Source organism: Ambystoma mexicanum, chromosome 11 (genome assembly GCF_040938575.1).
Source record: "Ambystoma mexicanum isolate Mex_15411 chromosome 11, UKY_AmexF1_1, whole genome shotgun sequence".
Lineage (NCBI taxonomy): Eukaryota > Metazoa > Chordata > Amphibia > Caudata > Ambystomatidae > Ambystoma > Ambystoma mexicanum.
The window spans coordinates 1,121,545,585-1,121,558,116 of NC_090934.1; the positions used below are offsets into that span (position 1 = coordinate 1,121,545,585).

At 45.4% G+C, this 12,532-nt stretch overlaps 1 protein-coding gene across 5 annotated transcripts in view; it reads right to left on the reverse strand.

Annotated features, from left to right (window-relative positions):
* Positions 1–12,209, reverse strand: part of SCAPER (S-phase cyclin A associated protein in the ER) — a 4,210,252-nt gene extending 4,198,043 nt beyond the window's left edge. For all 5 annotated transcript variants that reach the window (XM_069624455.1, XM_069624453.1, XM_069624454.1 and 2 more), the window contains exon 1: positions 12,062–12,209. In XM_069624455.1, the coding sequence (XP_069480556.1) occupies positions 12,062–12,064 (3 nt within the window). In that variant the 5' untranslated portion in view covers positions 12,065–12,209. The remainder of the gene's footprint in view (positions 1–12,061) is intronic.
* Between the last annotated feature and the right edge of the window lie 323 nt (positions 12,210–12,532).

A 12,532-nucleotide genomic window follows, 5' to 3' on the forward strand; every position in this document is an offset into this window, starting at 1 on the left:
AATCTTTTGCCTTTTTAAACAATGCTGATTTAAAACTGACGTTAAATAAATAAATAAATATTCATAACTGAAACCTTGAATGTAAGGGTTACTTGGCTACTTGTATTTACGAATTTCAATTGTACAGCTCTACAGCTCACATTTACCCCTCTTGAGATAGGCCTGGCTGCTCAGTCACAAAACCAACTTGTGTAGTACAGACCTATACCAAAAGGTGGGTAACCTAATACCAAGCAGATAAGTCTTGTGTAGTCTCACACAGTGTGACTGCACTGCACCAGTTCTTACCTAACATTGGCATTCCGTTCAGACTTGTAAGGATGACCAAAAGTATGCGTAATACGCATGGAACATTTACCAAATGTCAATCAGTTTTGGATGGTTACACATCGCTAGGCTATGTTCGCCTCCTCCAAAAGTACTGTACCACAGGTTTCTCATATCACTTAACCTTTTGGTTATCAAATCTCCCCCCTTCTCAATCAGCCAAGCGGATATGGCACTTGAAGGAATCGAGAGGCACGCTTTTAAGCCATGCAGAAATCACGTTGCTTCACACATAATTTCATACAGGGCCATTTCAAGGACAGTGTGATAAAGTACAGGTTGAGAAGATTTTCCTGCATTATAGCACCAAATATGCGGGTCATGCTCATGATCATATAGTATGGTGCCTATGACAGCTGAGTCTAACTCCAGCATATCCAGTAGCCCATCATTGCAATACTGAATAATTTTATGAACACACAATTTCTCCTCATTAAGGTACACATAATGTATCTTTTTTTGGCGTTGGTACCCATTACAAGATCCACACAAAGACCCAATAGAATATTTCATCCAGTTATGGTTGCAAGGCACTGCATCGAGATATATAGATTCCCTGCCAATCCTCTCCTTCCCCTAGGTCTCCAGTCACATTAATATTTCACGCAGTCTTCTGCTCCTGGCCTCTAGGCTTGTCAGTCCCAATAGTACTACTTTGATGTTTACTTAACTGGAGGCATTCCATGCTTTCTGAAGCATCAGGCAGTCAAACTCTCACACATCACACCCTTTCCTTTCCCCTTCTAGCTAAGGTCTCCCCTGTTTGTCCTTTATTGGCTACACCTTTTAGCTTCTTCCAAACACTTACCTTTTAAATCACAAACTAAGTTCTGGAAAGTCCTGCAGGGCACTATTCACCATTTTGAGACAAGCCATGGCATCCGATACTACTACTACAGTGGTGATTTGGCACAATTTAGATGTGGTTACATTACATAAGTTTAACAGCATAATATGTTGGGTCGTCTCTCATCAAGGGGCAGCAGGGCATGTCAATGAAGGGATGTCAATTAGGGGCATTAGTTGGCATGGGGAAGCCACTCAGTGGCCTTTTGTAGTGGTGGCACATGCGGCCCATGCGCCACTTAGATGGTGTCATGGAGCGAGGTGAAAGGTTACCAAATGACTTCATGCCCCAATGTTAAGTCGTGTTGCCGCATATATGGGCACATAGCGGTTGCCTGCAAATGGAAGGTCAAGAAAGTCACGCTGGTGGATGTGGGCAGTGGCGTCCGCAGTGGAGAATCATTGGATGAGGACCAACCGACCGCCATCATGGTAAATAGTGTCACTGCAATGAGGGAGAAACCTCATTGTAGGAATAGGGTCGAAAGAATGGAAACCAGAGTTATGGCCGATTCCGGCTCAGACTTAATCATTCTGCCATTAAGCACGTACAAAGAAATTATAGGGCGGGATAAGGTAGAGGTTCTGAAAATCAAATTCAAGCCCACCATGTTTGTCGGGACGTCCATTAGTCTGTTGGGTTACATCAACGCAAGGGTTGACTTCAAAGACAAGAAGACATCCACTAGGGTCTACTTTGCAGAAAGTGCAAAGGCAGTGTGTCGTAATGTGTATCACGTGCTTGAGAGTTGTGCACATGAACGTGAAGAACGGCTCGTGAATGTTGGAGCGTGCAGTGCGGGATTGCTTGTATACATTCCAAGTTTGGCGGTTGGAGTTAACTGTCACTGCCGGGTGGAGTGTTGCCGGTGTCGCACATATCAACTGGTACAAGTACCGCACTGTAACAAGGAATAAAGTTACGACCAATTAACTTACCTGACTGGCGGTTCGTCTTTGCCCACAAGGTCACATCACTGGCGACGCGAATGTTTACCGTCGCGGAGGGGACAGTGCAACTGTGACGACGCCGCCCTCTGCAGGGTAGCCACCCCACCCGGCAGGGCTGGCTTTGGGACTGGAGGGTAGGATTCCCGCTAGGAGACGTCCAGCAGTGTTCTGTCCTCCCCTGTGGTGGTTCCTGCGATGACAGGGGAGCGGTGCGAGGTGAGTAGCCTGGCCAGCCTGGTCCACAGCGGGGCCCTGGTGGCGTGCTACTTGGTGGTGCTGTGCCCCCAGGTATAGGTGTCGGAGAACGGAGAAGAGAGTTGTCGGTGCTGCCGGTGCTTTTGGCAGTTCGTGCTGCACCTCCGGGAATAGGTGCCGGAGAGCAGAGAGGAGAAGGTGCTCTTGGCAGAGTGTGCTGGGCCGGCACCCAGTTGTGCCTGGGGTCTAGCTAGTTTGGCAGCTGGGAGCGTGGTGCTGTGGCGTCTGGGGTCCAGCTGGTGTGCTGTAGCCGGAAGTGTAAGAGTGTGCTCTATGAAATCCTGGGGCGATAAGGTGACAGCACGTTGGGCCTGTCACGGCCACGTGTGTGAGCAGCTTTGGGATTGGCCACGTGGGGTCAGGAAGCCTGGAGGGCGTTGGTTGCGAACGCGGCGTGGCTTTGGGGCAGCATTTTCGGCAGACCTGCAACATTACTGTGACATTGGTGAGGAACGTGATGCCCTGTGGGATTGGTTGGGGGGCATTCAGGATCGTGATGTCTTTTCCTAACGAAAGACTTTTGAAGGAACGTACTGTTTGGAATCAGGCATGGAATTTGTGCTCGATGTAGGTCGAGGAGCCTGGGTGCAACAGCAAGGATGTCATTCCCAAACAAAGTGTATTTTTTCACAGACTTTGTACTGTTATAGATACTGGAATTGGTAGCTGCGCAACATGTGTATGCAGGAGGAGCCCTGCAGAAATGGGTGGATATTTCTGCAGTTTCGGGAAGAAGATGTGGAGGCATTGGTGTTGGGGGGGGGCGATTGCGATGGTGGGTGTGTACAAGAGTCATTTTGTCCAACGTAACGGTTTTCTTTTACAGGATGGGTTTCTAATGGGAATGTGGTTACATTTTCTTTTTCAGGACGGAATGTGGGTTCATGTATTGGCTTTTGTTGTGATTATATGCAATGTAAAGAATTTTCTACACAGATGGACTTTGGAGGGAGGGTTCATCAGTTTGGACTGGATTTGGGGCAATTTTGCATTTGCGTATTATAGTATGTTTTATGCACATGTTGGGGTGAGCCCATGGCGCTTTTGTGTGCATGTGTTAGGGTGTTTGCATGTCACTAGTGGAGTGCATGCGGGATGCTAAGTTTTTGTCTCCATTGTGGGTTGTCATGATATGTATGACTTATGAAATGTGGAGTAGCTTCAGGGCTGTGGCTGTAGGTCAGTTTTTACGCTAGTGATTTCTTTCGGGTTTATTTGTGGTATATGTAATGGGGGTCAAGGTATTGAGAATGGCCGGTGTTGCTATTTTAGGGATGTCTTTGCGGCAATGTTGGCTGAGGTGGCCATTAGGTGCGGTTACTCAGGTAATTGGGTTACTGTTGGGTTGTGTTTAGAGGCTCTTAGGGAATTTTGGGATTTAGGGTCTATTGGTTTTTAAGGCCGATTGATTTCCTCTGTGTGAGGTTGTCAGGTTTCTGGGCAGTGGCCTGGGGCCAAGAGGTTTATGTTTAGTGTATTGGGCAGTGGCTTGGGGACATCAGGTTATGTCAGGTGTTCTTGGACAGTGGCTTGGGGCCAAGGGGATTATTTAGGCGTTGGTGGTGGTTGTCAGTTATATGGTTGTTTTTTTTGGTGTTGTTGAATTTTAGTTGTGGTGGTTTTGGTATGGAGTTCTTTTGGAAATTCATGTTGTGATGTCCGGGTTCTTTAGTTTGTTGCGTGTAGATGCTCTAGGTTGAGCGGGAAGGTACTCGGACGTGGCAGGTCCGTGGTCCTGAGGGGCAGCTCAAGGCAGGAGGTGTTGGCGCTTGATGGGGTTAGAGTGTTAGCGAGGTTTCATTTGGGATTTTATGGGTGTGGCAGGCCCATGTTCTAAGGGGCAGCTTGGGACCAGTGGATGCTCTGTTTATTATTTTTAGTTCTCGTGGGTTGGGCTACCAGGGTTTGGGTAGTGCTTTGGTTATGGTTCTTCAGGGTGTGGAGTTTCATCTTGTGGAGTGTTTAAGTGAGGACGTTATGCGTAGGGGTTCTGTAGAATTTTAGTGATCCAGTGTTCATTTGGGTCGTTTGGCTTTTGGGGTCTGCATGCTTTGTAGTGAAGTAAGGGGAGTACCTTGTTGGGGTTAAGGTGACTTTTGGTGTTTTGATGTAGTTGGGTACATTCCGTGCTGGCCATACGTTATGTGAAGGGGTTTAGTGCAATACAAGAGAAGTTTTCTTGTGATAGTGAACGGGGGAGGATGTGTCGTAATGTGTATCACGTGCTTGAGAGTTGTGCACGTGAACCTGAAGCATGGCTCGTGAAGGTGAGAGCGTGCAGTGCGGGATTGCTTGTATACATTCCCCAAGTTTGGCGGTTGGGGTTAACTGTTACTGCCGGGTGGGGTGTTGCCGGTGTCGCACATATCAACTGTTACAAGTACCGCACTGTAACAAGGAATAAAGTTACGAACAATTATCTTACCTGACTGGCTGTTCGTCTTTGCCCACGAGGTGACATCACAGTGCTTGGGTGGGATGATGCAGAGGAGCTGCATATAAGAGTAGATCCGAAAGCAGATGGCCAAGTTCTATAAATGACCACAAAATCCTATGCCAACACCTGGCACTAGCTGCGCAATTCTTACCTAAAGCTATAGAGTGGATTGAATCTTTCCTCTTTAACTGCACGATGAGAGTCTTCTCCACCTCCTCAGAAGCAGACCCAGTGCCAGTCTCCTGTGGAGTGCCCCAAGGCTCATGTGTTTCACCAACACTATACAATGTGTTTACTAAGCCTCTTTTTGACAGGTTAGACAAATTGGGTGTCACGTATACAAATTATGCGGACGACTCCCAAATACTCCTACCTACCACAGGGTCCTATAATACGGACTCCACCAGACTAAACAAAATGTACCTCACCATCCAAGCCTGGATGGCACAAAAGAGTTATGTTTCAATGATGAGAAAAGTGAATAACTTATCATTGGCAGCCAACCCAAACTAAAAGAAACTACCTCAACTCTATAAATCTTTCAACATTGACAGCAGCATCATTAAAGTAGCCAAAGACATAAAAACGATAGGCGTCTATATTGACTCTGCACTCACCCTAATTAGCAAGTTAATGCTATTGTCTCTGCGGCAGCCTACATTTCCAAGAAAAGAAGAATCCCTGACAGTTTTCAGAAAGGTGCCAAAAACGAAGCTATTTAACTACACCACCTCCATAATGTAAAGTCTCCTACACTGTTCTTAAGTAACCATGGAACACCAACTGTCATTAACCTGTATTACTGCCTATGTATTATCGGTGCATTTTTGTATCACTGCTTCTGTAATATATGCCATCTTGTATTAAGTGAATATTCTGTAACAGTGCCACGATGACCCAGGGCCTTTGGGCGCTTTTAAAATCCAAATAAATAAATTCCAAACTAATCAGAGCTAGCAGACCCTTCATATCTCCAGACAAATGTATTACGTTGGCAAGAGCACTTATCCTATCCAGGATCGACTACTGCAACTCCCTGTTTGCAAGCTCTAGCTCCCAAAACATCAGCAAATTACAAGTTGTGCAAAAACAATGCCACTAGAGCTGCACTCAACATACCCAAACATGAACATACCTCGTCAACGAGACGCCACATCCACTGGCTACCGGTTCGAGACCGAATTAAGTTCAAAATCCTCTCTCTGACGCAAAAATGCCTCTCAGCGCCCCAGCATACCTTGTCAACCAAATATCAAAAGCCCAGTCCAATAGACCCACCAGATCTGCAGTGCCAGTCTAGTCGCTATTCCCAGATTCAGGCGACAGAAAGCGGGCGGTGCCAGCTTCCCAGTGTTTGCTGCTAAGTTATGAAACGCACTGCTTCTAGAACTAAGGGCTGACCCCTAATTTTGGCCCTTCCGGAAAGGCCTTAAAACTTGGCTCTTCACCCAAGGCTAGTACTAACGAAAGCTTCTGGCTCTTCACCCAAGGCTACTACTAACCAAAGCTTCTGGCTCTCACTAGATAAAAACAATGAGGGTTCTCACTGGTACAACACATGCAACTTGTGTGATGAACTTTGTTGCCAGTTTGTTTGAAGTTTTGGAAGATAATAGCATAACCTGTAATTGGCTACCACTGCGCTGGAATGCCTATGACTACTTATTACTGTAACATCATGTAACTATTAATAATGTAACCGGATGCAACAAACTTATAATGTAACTAATCTCTTAAGCTAAAAGTGTCTAGATGCCTTTGGGTTTTGTGCACTATATAAATGACTAAATAAATCAAATAAATAAACACAAGGAGGAGCGTTGGTATCAAAAGAGGACTTCCTGAAGTTATTTACAAAGGGACTGGGTAAAAAAATGTGCATAAGATTAGACTACGCCAGAATGCCATCCCACACAAACACAAAGCCAGGTCAGTACCAGCACGGTTCGACAGGCATTGCAACAGCAGTTGGAGAAAATGGTCAAGGAAGGCACCATAGAGACCATAGAGTCATCAGAACGGCTAAGCCCGGTGGTCCTCAAAAAGAAGCAAGATCATCACTGACAGCTACCCGCTTCCCAGTATAAATGAACTCATTTTAATGATGAAGGAGGCAATAGTATTTTCAAAACTAGAGATGCGTAACATCAAATCACACTGCACAAAGAGTCAAGGCATTCATCACCCCATTTGGCACGTTCCAATACACTTGCATGCCATTTGGGATGTCATACGTTGCATCTGCCTTCCAACCCATAATGAACTCTTTATTGAAGGACATTGGCACTCTAGCATAATTCCAAGATGACATATATGCAGGTGACAGGAAAACGCACAACAGGGTGCTGCGGGAAGTACTGCAAAAGATACAAGATGACGGGGTACGGTTAAGGTATGAGAAATACCACATCAACGCTGAGAAAGTGGAATATTTGGGTTATACCGTATCAAAAGAGGGCATCATTCCCAAGAAAAATGTACCAGAAGTCATGGTGAAAGCTCCCGCACCAACCAATAAAGATGAATGGAGGTCCTTCCTTGGTCTGGCAGAATATTACGCCAAGTTTATACCCAGGTTCTCTAAAACTACTCGACGATTGAAAAGGTGATGTTGGCATGCACCTGGCCGGTCCGAGTACTTTCGGACGTACGGACACCAAGTTCATGCTCCCTACCTACCACAAACCGCTCATCCATATGCTGAGCCCAGGCAGCACCAAAACGTCAACTGCCAGGCTAGCACGCATTGCTGCGAAGCTACAAGAATACACCTACAATATTGGACACATAGCAGCTTGGAGAAACTCTCAGGCCGGTTGTAATGTATTAAAAGGTGCCAATTCAGCGCAAAGTAGGGGGGCGCACCTACCACCTTTGAGAATCAGCAAGAGGGGACGGGTCCACCCTAGGGGGTAGAAACACAGGTACACAAACAAACTGCAGTCACACCATGAAAGAAGGCCTTGCGGGGAAATGCAGGGGGTAGGGAAGCACTGTGTATGCCATTAGCCCAGGGAACCATTGTATGTTATTACGAGATAGGGGAAAATCCCAGGTAAACACATTTAGCTTTGCCCAGGAAACCTGCTCTGAACAAATGATCAACACACCATGTGTCAGGGAGGTGGGAGACGAAGCTCAAGCTGCGCATTGTGGGTAGACTGAAGCAGCTAAAACAACACTGTGTTTATGTAAAGACAGGGCAGCAAGCCAATCCTTCGGGCACTCGGGGGTAGAGGGGAAGTGGACCTGAGCCAGAGAACCGTTCACATAGCTACGACTGCCTGGGAATGGGAAGCTGAACAGAGTGGCGTTCGTTTGAGGACCAACTAAACAGTACGGTGCTATTTATTTATTCACATTTTTAAAGCGCGAAACAGCCCTTTGGCATCGTGGAGCTATGTCCCTGGGAGGTGACCAGCCTTCAGAGTATCCACCATAAGGTTTGCAAAGCCCGTTATCCAGCTGGTACCATGTGAATGTCTCCCCCTAGCAGGGTGTCTCATGATCCATTCGCAATGGTGCTGACGAATGGCAGAATAATAAAATTCCAGCCGTCAGCACAAATGTTATTTTACTCATTGCAAACTGTTCGCGGGAGGCGTGAGAAGCGATGTGGCGCCAAAAGGGGAGGCAATGAGTTGGGATACTGTTGATCTGTTTGCTCCAATCATGTTTCACTGACATACGCTTATCTCCAAGAATATGACGTAGTGTAGCCAATGAGTTTCTTGGGAAACATGGAAAATATGAACATCCTGAGCTGCAACTGTTTTCAATACGTTGACCATTGTATTTGTAGTATAAAACAGATGTTTGCTGTATGCCAAGAGGTCAGTTCTCATCGATAGGTTCCAGTCCACTGTTCTGTTTTACTTGTGCTTGCCCAGTTGTAACAAACAGCATTGTTTCTTGCCCGGTGCGCTCCTTTTTTATCATGATTTTTATATGGTGGGATCGGAGGACTCCCGATACAGTATGTCGAGACTGCTGGAGTCGGGAGTACCAAGTTGACCTTCTTGAAAGACGAGTGTGTGGTGGCATCAGTGGGAGACTTGAACAGTAAGAGGTACATGGAGTTGGGCGAGAACCACTGGAGAAAAGAGGCAGATAAAGATCCCATGGCTTGTGAGATAACTGAGTGGATCCACAAAGGATAGCCGGATGAGAGAACAGTCCCAGAAGCGCTAAGACCATAGTGGAAGGTAGCCAGTGAGCTATACAAAGCAGATGGGTTGCTCTTCAGAGGGTATCAAATCATACCACCAACGGGAACAAGGATGATAATCTTATTCAGAGCCCATTTGGGTCTCCTGGGAAGCAGCATGATGCAACGCTGAGTCAGGGATGCATATTGGTGGCCAGGCATGGATAATGAGATCAGGACAATGACGGAGTGTTGTCATGAATGCATGAAAAGTAAGACTAGCACCATTGATCCCAACAGAAATACCAGAAGGAGTGTGGCATACATTGGGATTGGACTTTATAGACCTGTTAGAAGTAATGGGGCCAGAACACGGGTATGGAATAGTGATGACTATTTGTCCAAGTGGGGCGAGGCTGAACTTAGGGCAGACATCACCACAACGGCAGTCATCGAAGTACTAACTACCGTGTTCCAGAGAGAAGGATTGCCCAAACAGATTACGGTCAATGGGGTCCAGCTAGTATCCAGGGAGATGGAGAGATTCTTAATAGAAAACAACCTCGAACAACTCAAGGCCTCCCTCTATCAGCCACAAGCTAATGGGTTGGCCAAGAGAACCAACAGGTTCATTAAGGGGTGCGGCAGCTAGCCAGGTCTTCAAACATGCACCCGTACAAGGCTATTGCGGCGCATCATCTCACTCCAAACATGACCACGAACGTGTCACCATTTCACATGTTACGAGGTAGAAAAGCGGCATCCACTCTAATACCCCCATGGCTAAACCGAGTGAGGGAAGATGAGATGGTGGACATGGAAGACATGATATGGAGAATAAAGAAAAGCAAGGCAACCATGAAGAGCAGAAACGAGAAGAGGGCACTAGCACTTTTCGGGAGAAAAAAGACCCTTTTTTTTGCACTGACTTCCATCCACTGTTCCGATGTACAGTGGCTAAAATGTATTATACTTAGCAGTGCCCTATCAGACAGTTTTTTAGATTTTTTTCTAGAACTTTTTTGATAAATAATATGTATTTAAATACATTTTAAAAAATGTTATTGTGTGGATTACATTTTTTTATCTTATTGTGATCTTTCTTTAACTAATAAAATATGTGATTTTGATTATTTACCTAACTATGCCTCTTATCACCCCTTCACTCATCTGAGTCAATTAATTTTTTGAATAATTGTATCTATCCGTGTGGCCTCCTGCTCTGCTTTTGTCATTAAGGGGGTGTGGCAGCTAGCCAGGTCTTCAAACATGCACCCGTACAAGGCTATTGCGGCGCATCATCTCACTCCAAACGGGACCACGAACGTGTCACCATTTCACATGTTACGAGGTAGAAAAGCGGCATCCACGCTAATACCCCCATGGCTAAACCGAGTGAGGGAAGATGAGATGGTGGACATGGAAGACATGATATGGAGAATAAAGAAAAGCAAGGCAACCATGAAGAGCAGAAACGAGAAGAGAACACTAGCACTTTTCGGGAGAAAAAAGACCCTTTTTTTTGCACTGACTTCCATCCACTGTTCCGATGTACAGTGGCTAAAATGTATTATACTTAGCAAAAGCCCTATCAGACAGTTTTTTAGATTTTTTTCTAGAACTTTTTTGATAAATAATATGTATTTAAATACATTTTAAAAAATGTTATTGTGTGGATTACATTTTTTTATCTTATTGTGATCTTTCTTTAACTAATAAAATATGTGATTTTGATTATTTACCTAACTATGCCTCTTATCACCCCTTCACTCATCTGAGTCAATTAATTTTTTGAATAATTGTATCTATCCGTGTGGCCTCCTGCTCTGCTTTTGTCATTAAGGGGGTGTGGCAGCTAGCCAGGTCTTCAAACATGCACCCGTACAAGGCTATTGTGGTGCATCATCTCACTCCAAACGGGACCACGAACCTGTCACCATTTCACATGTTACGAGGCAGAAAAGCAGCATCCACGCTAATACCCCCATGGCTAAACTGAGTGAGGGAAGATGAGATGGTGGACATGGAAGACATGATATGGAGAATAAAGAAAAGCAAGGCAACCATGAAGAGCAGAAGCGACGAGAGGAAAGCTGCCCAGAGAACGGAAGTTCGAGTGGGGGACATGGTTAAAATCCATTTGCCTCACAAAGACCAAGACACAGGTTCAAGATTCAGCAAACCAATCCAAGTAGTACAAAAGGGATCGAATCACATATGTACCAGGACGGCAAGCGCTGAAACTTGAAAAGGGTTGCTCTGTATCAAAAGAAGTCAGAGGGGTCTAGAGAACTTTGTCAAGGAGAATCAGGAGTGCAGGAAGCGTGCAGCGACCATGTGACAGAAGCAGAAGAGAAAGAACCGATGAAGGAACAGACCCAGGAAAGTGAAGAGTATAGAGTCAGCATGGGAAGCAAGAGTGCCAGGGAAAGGAGTCAGGTGACAACAGGGAGAGTGAAAAGGAAAACCTCTGCTTCAGAGTCGCATATTAGAAAGAATCATGAGGCCCGACCCCACTGTGAGGAACAGAGACCAACCAAGTATGCAGATTATTTCATGGAGTGGGACAACACTGCTCAACAAAAGGAGGTATGTGGCGAGCGAGTCTCGCGTGAGCCCGGGTGAAAGGGATCTCCCGAGACTCAGCGCATTACGCATAGGGGAGGCGCACAGACTGCAGCGGGACATCGCAGCAGCAAGGCAAGTGATTTATTTATTTATTCATATTTGTAGAGCGCGCAACAGTACGTGGGCATCGTGATCCAAGATAAAGGTGCAGATCTTGCCCTAGCACCTGCATATTAAGAAGCAGAGACTTACTGTTTCACAATCAGTGCTGTAACTGGTTAGTTTGTCATTTTAATTTGAGGAGATTTAATCTCCAGCAAATTATTTGGTCATTTTACAGCATCACTAAAGGATGTCAGTCAGCTAAGTTTCATTGGGGAAGTATCACTATAGTTGCCAAAAGAAAAGTGGCAGTCAGAAATGGTGTCATTTCAATGGTATCTTGTAATGAGATGCTGTGTCACTTGAGTTTCAGTCATGTCTGGATCACACCAGTCTTCCTTATTCGCTCCCCAGAGCCCCCTCCTCACCATGTCCGTTTTAACGTTGTCTCTGAGGCCACGCCCAGCACTCCACTAGCCACGCCCTCCGTTGCTCGCAGGTTCGAGCTCTGCAATTGCCCCCACCACAGACCCCAGCACATACACACCGGTCTCCCGATCAAGCGTTTGGCGAATTAGCGCGTGCGCAAAACCAACGTGAGGTGTAGACATGGTAAAGGGACTAATTATCATCGCATCAAATGCTAGTATACGGCAAAAAAAACAAAACAACATTGAGCGGCCATTTCAGACCATGATATCATGATTTTAAAGTCTGATTTAATCACAGGATCATTATTATAAATGTAGAGCTTTCTCTTTCGTAAAGTCAATATTTGAAATTTTGAAAATAATTTTTGTTTTGCAAACGTTATATAAAATTATTTTGCTTAACAATACGTGGAATATCATAAAATCAATTCTGGTTCCTCAACTTCTAATTCGTTTTTCGTGATCAGC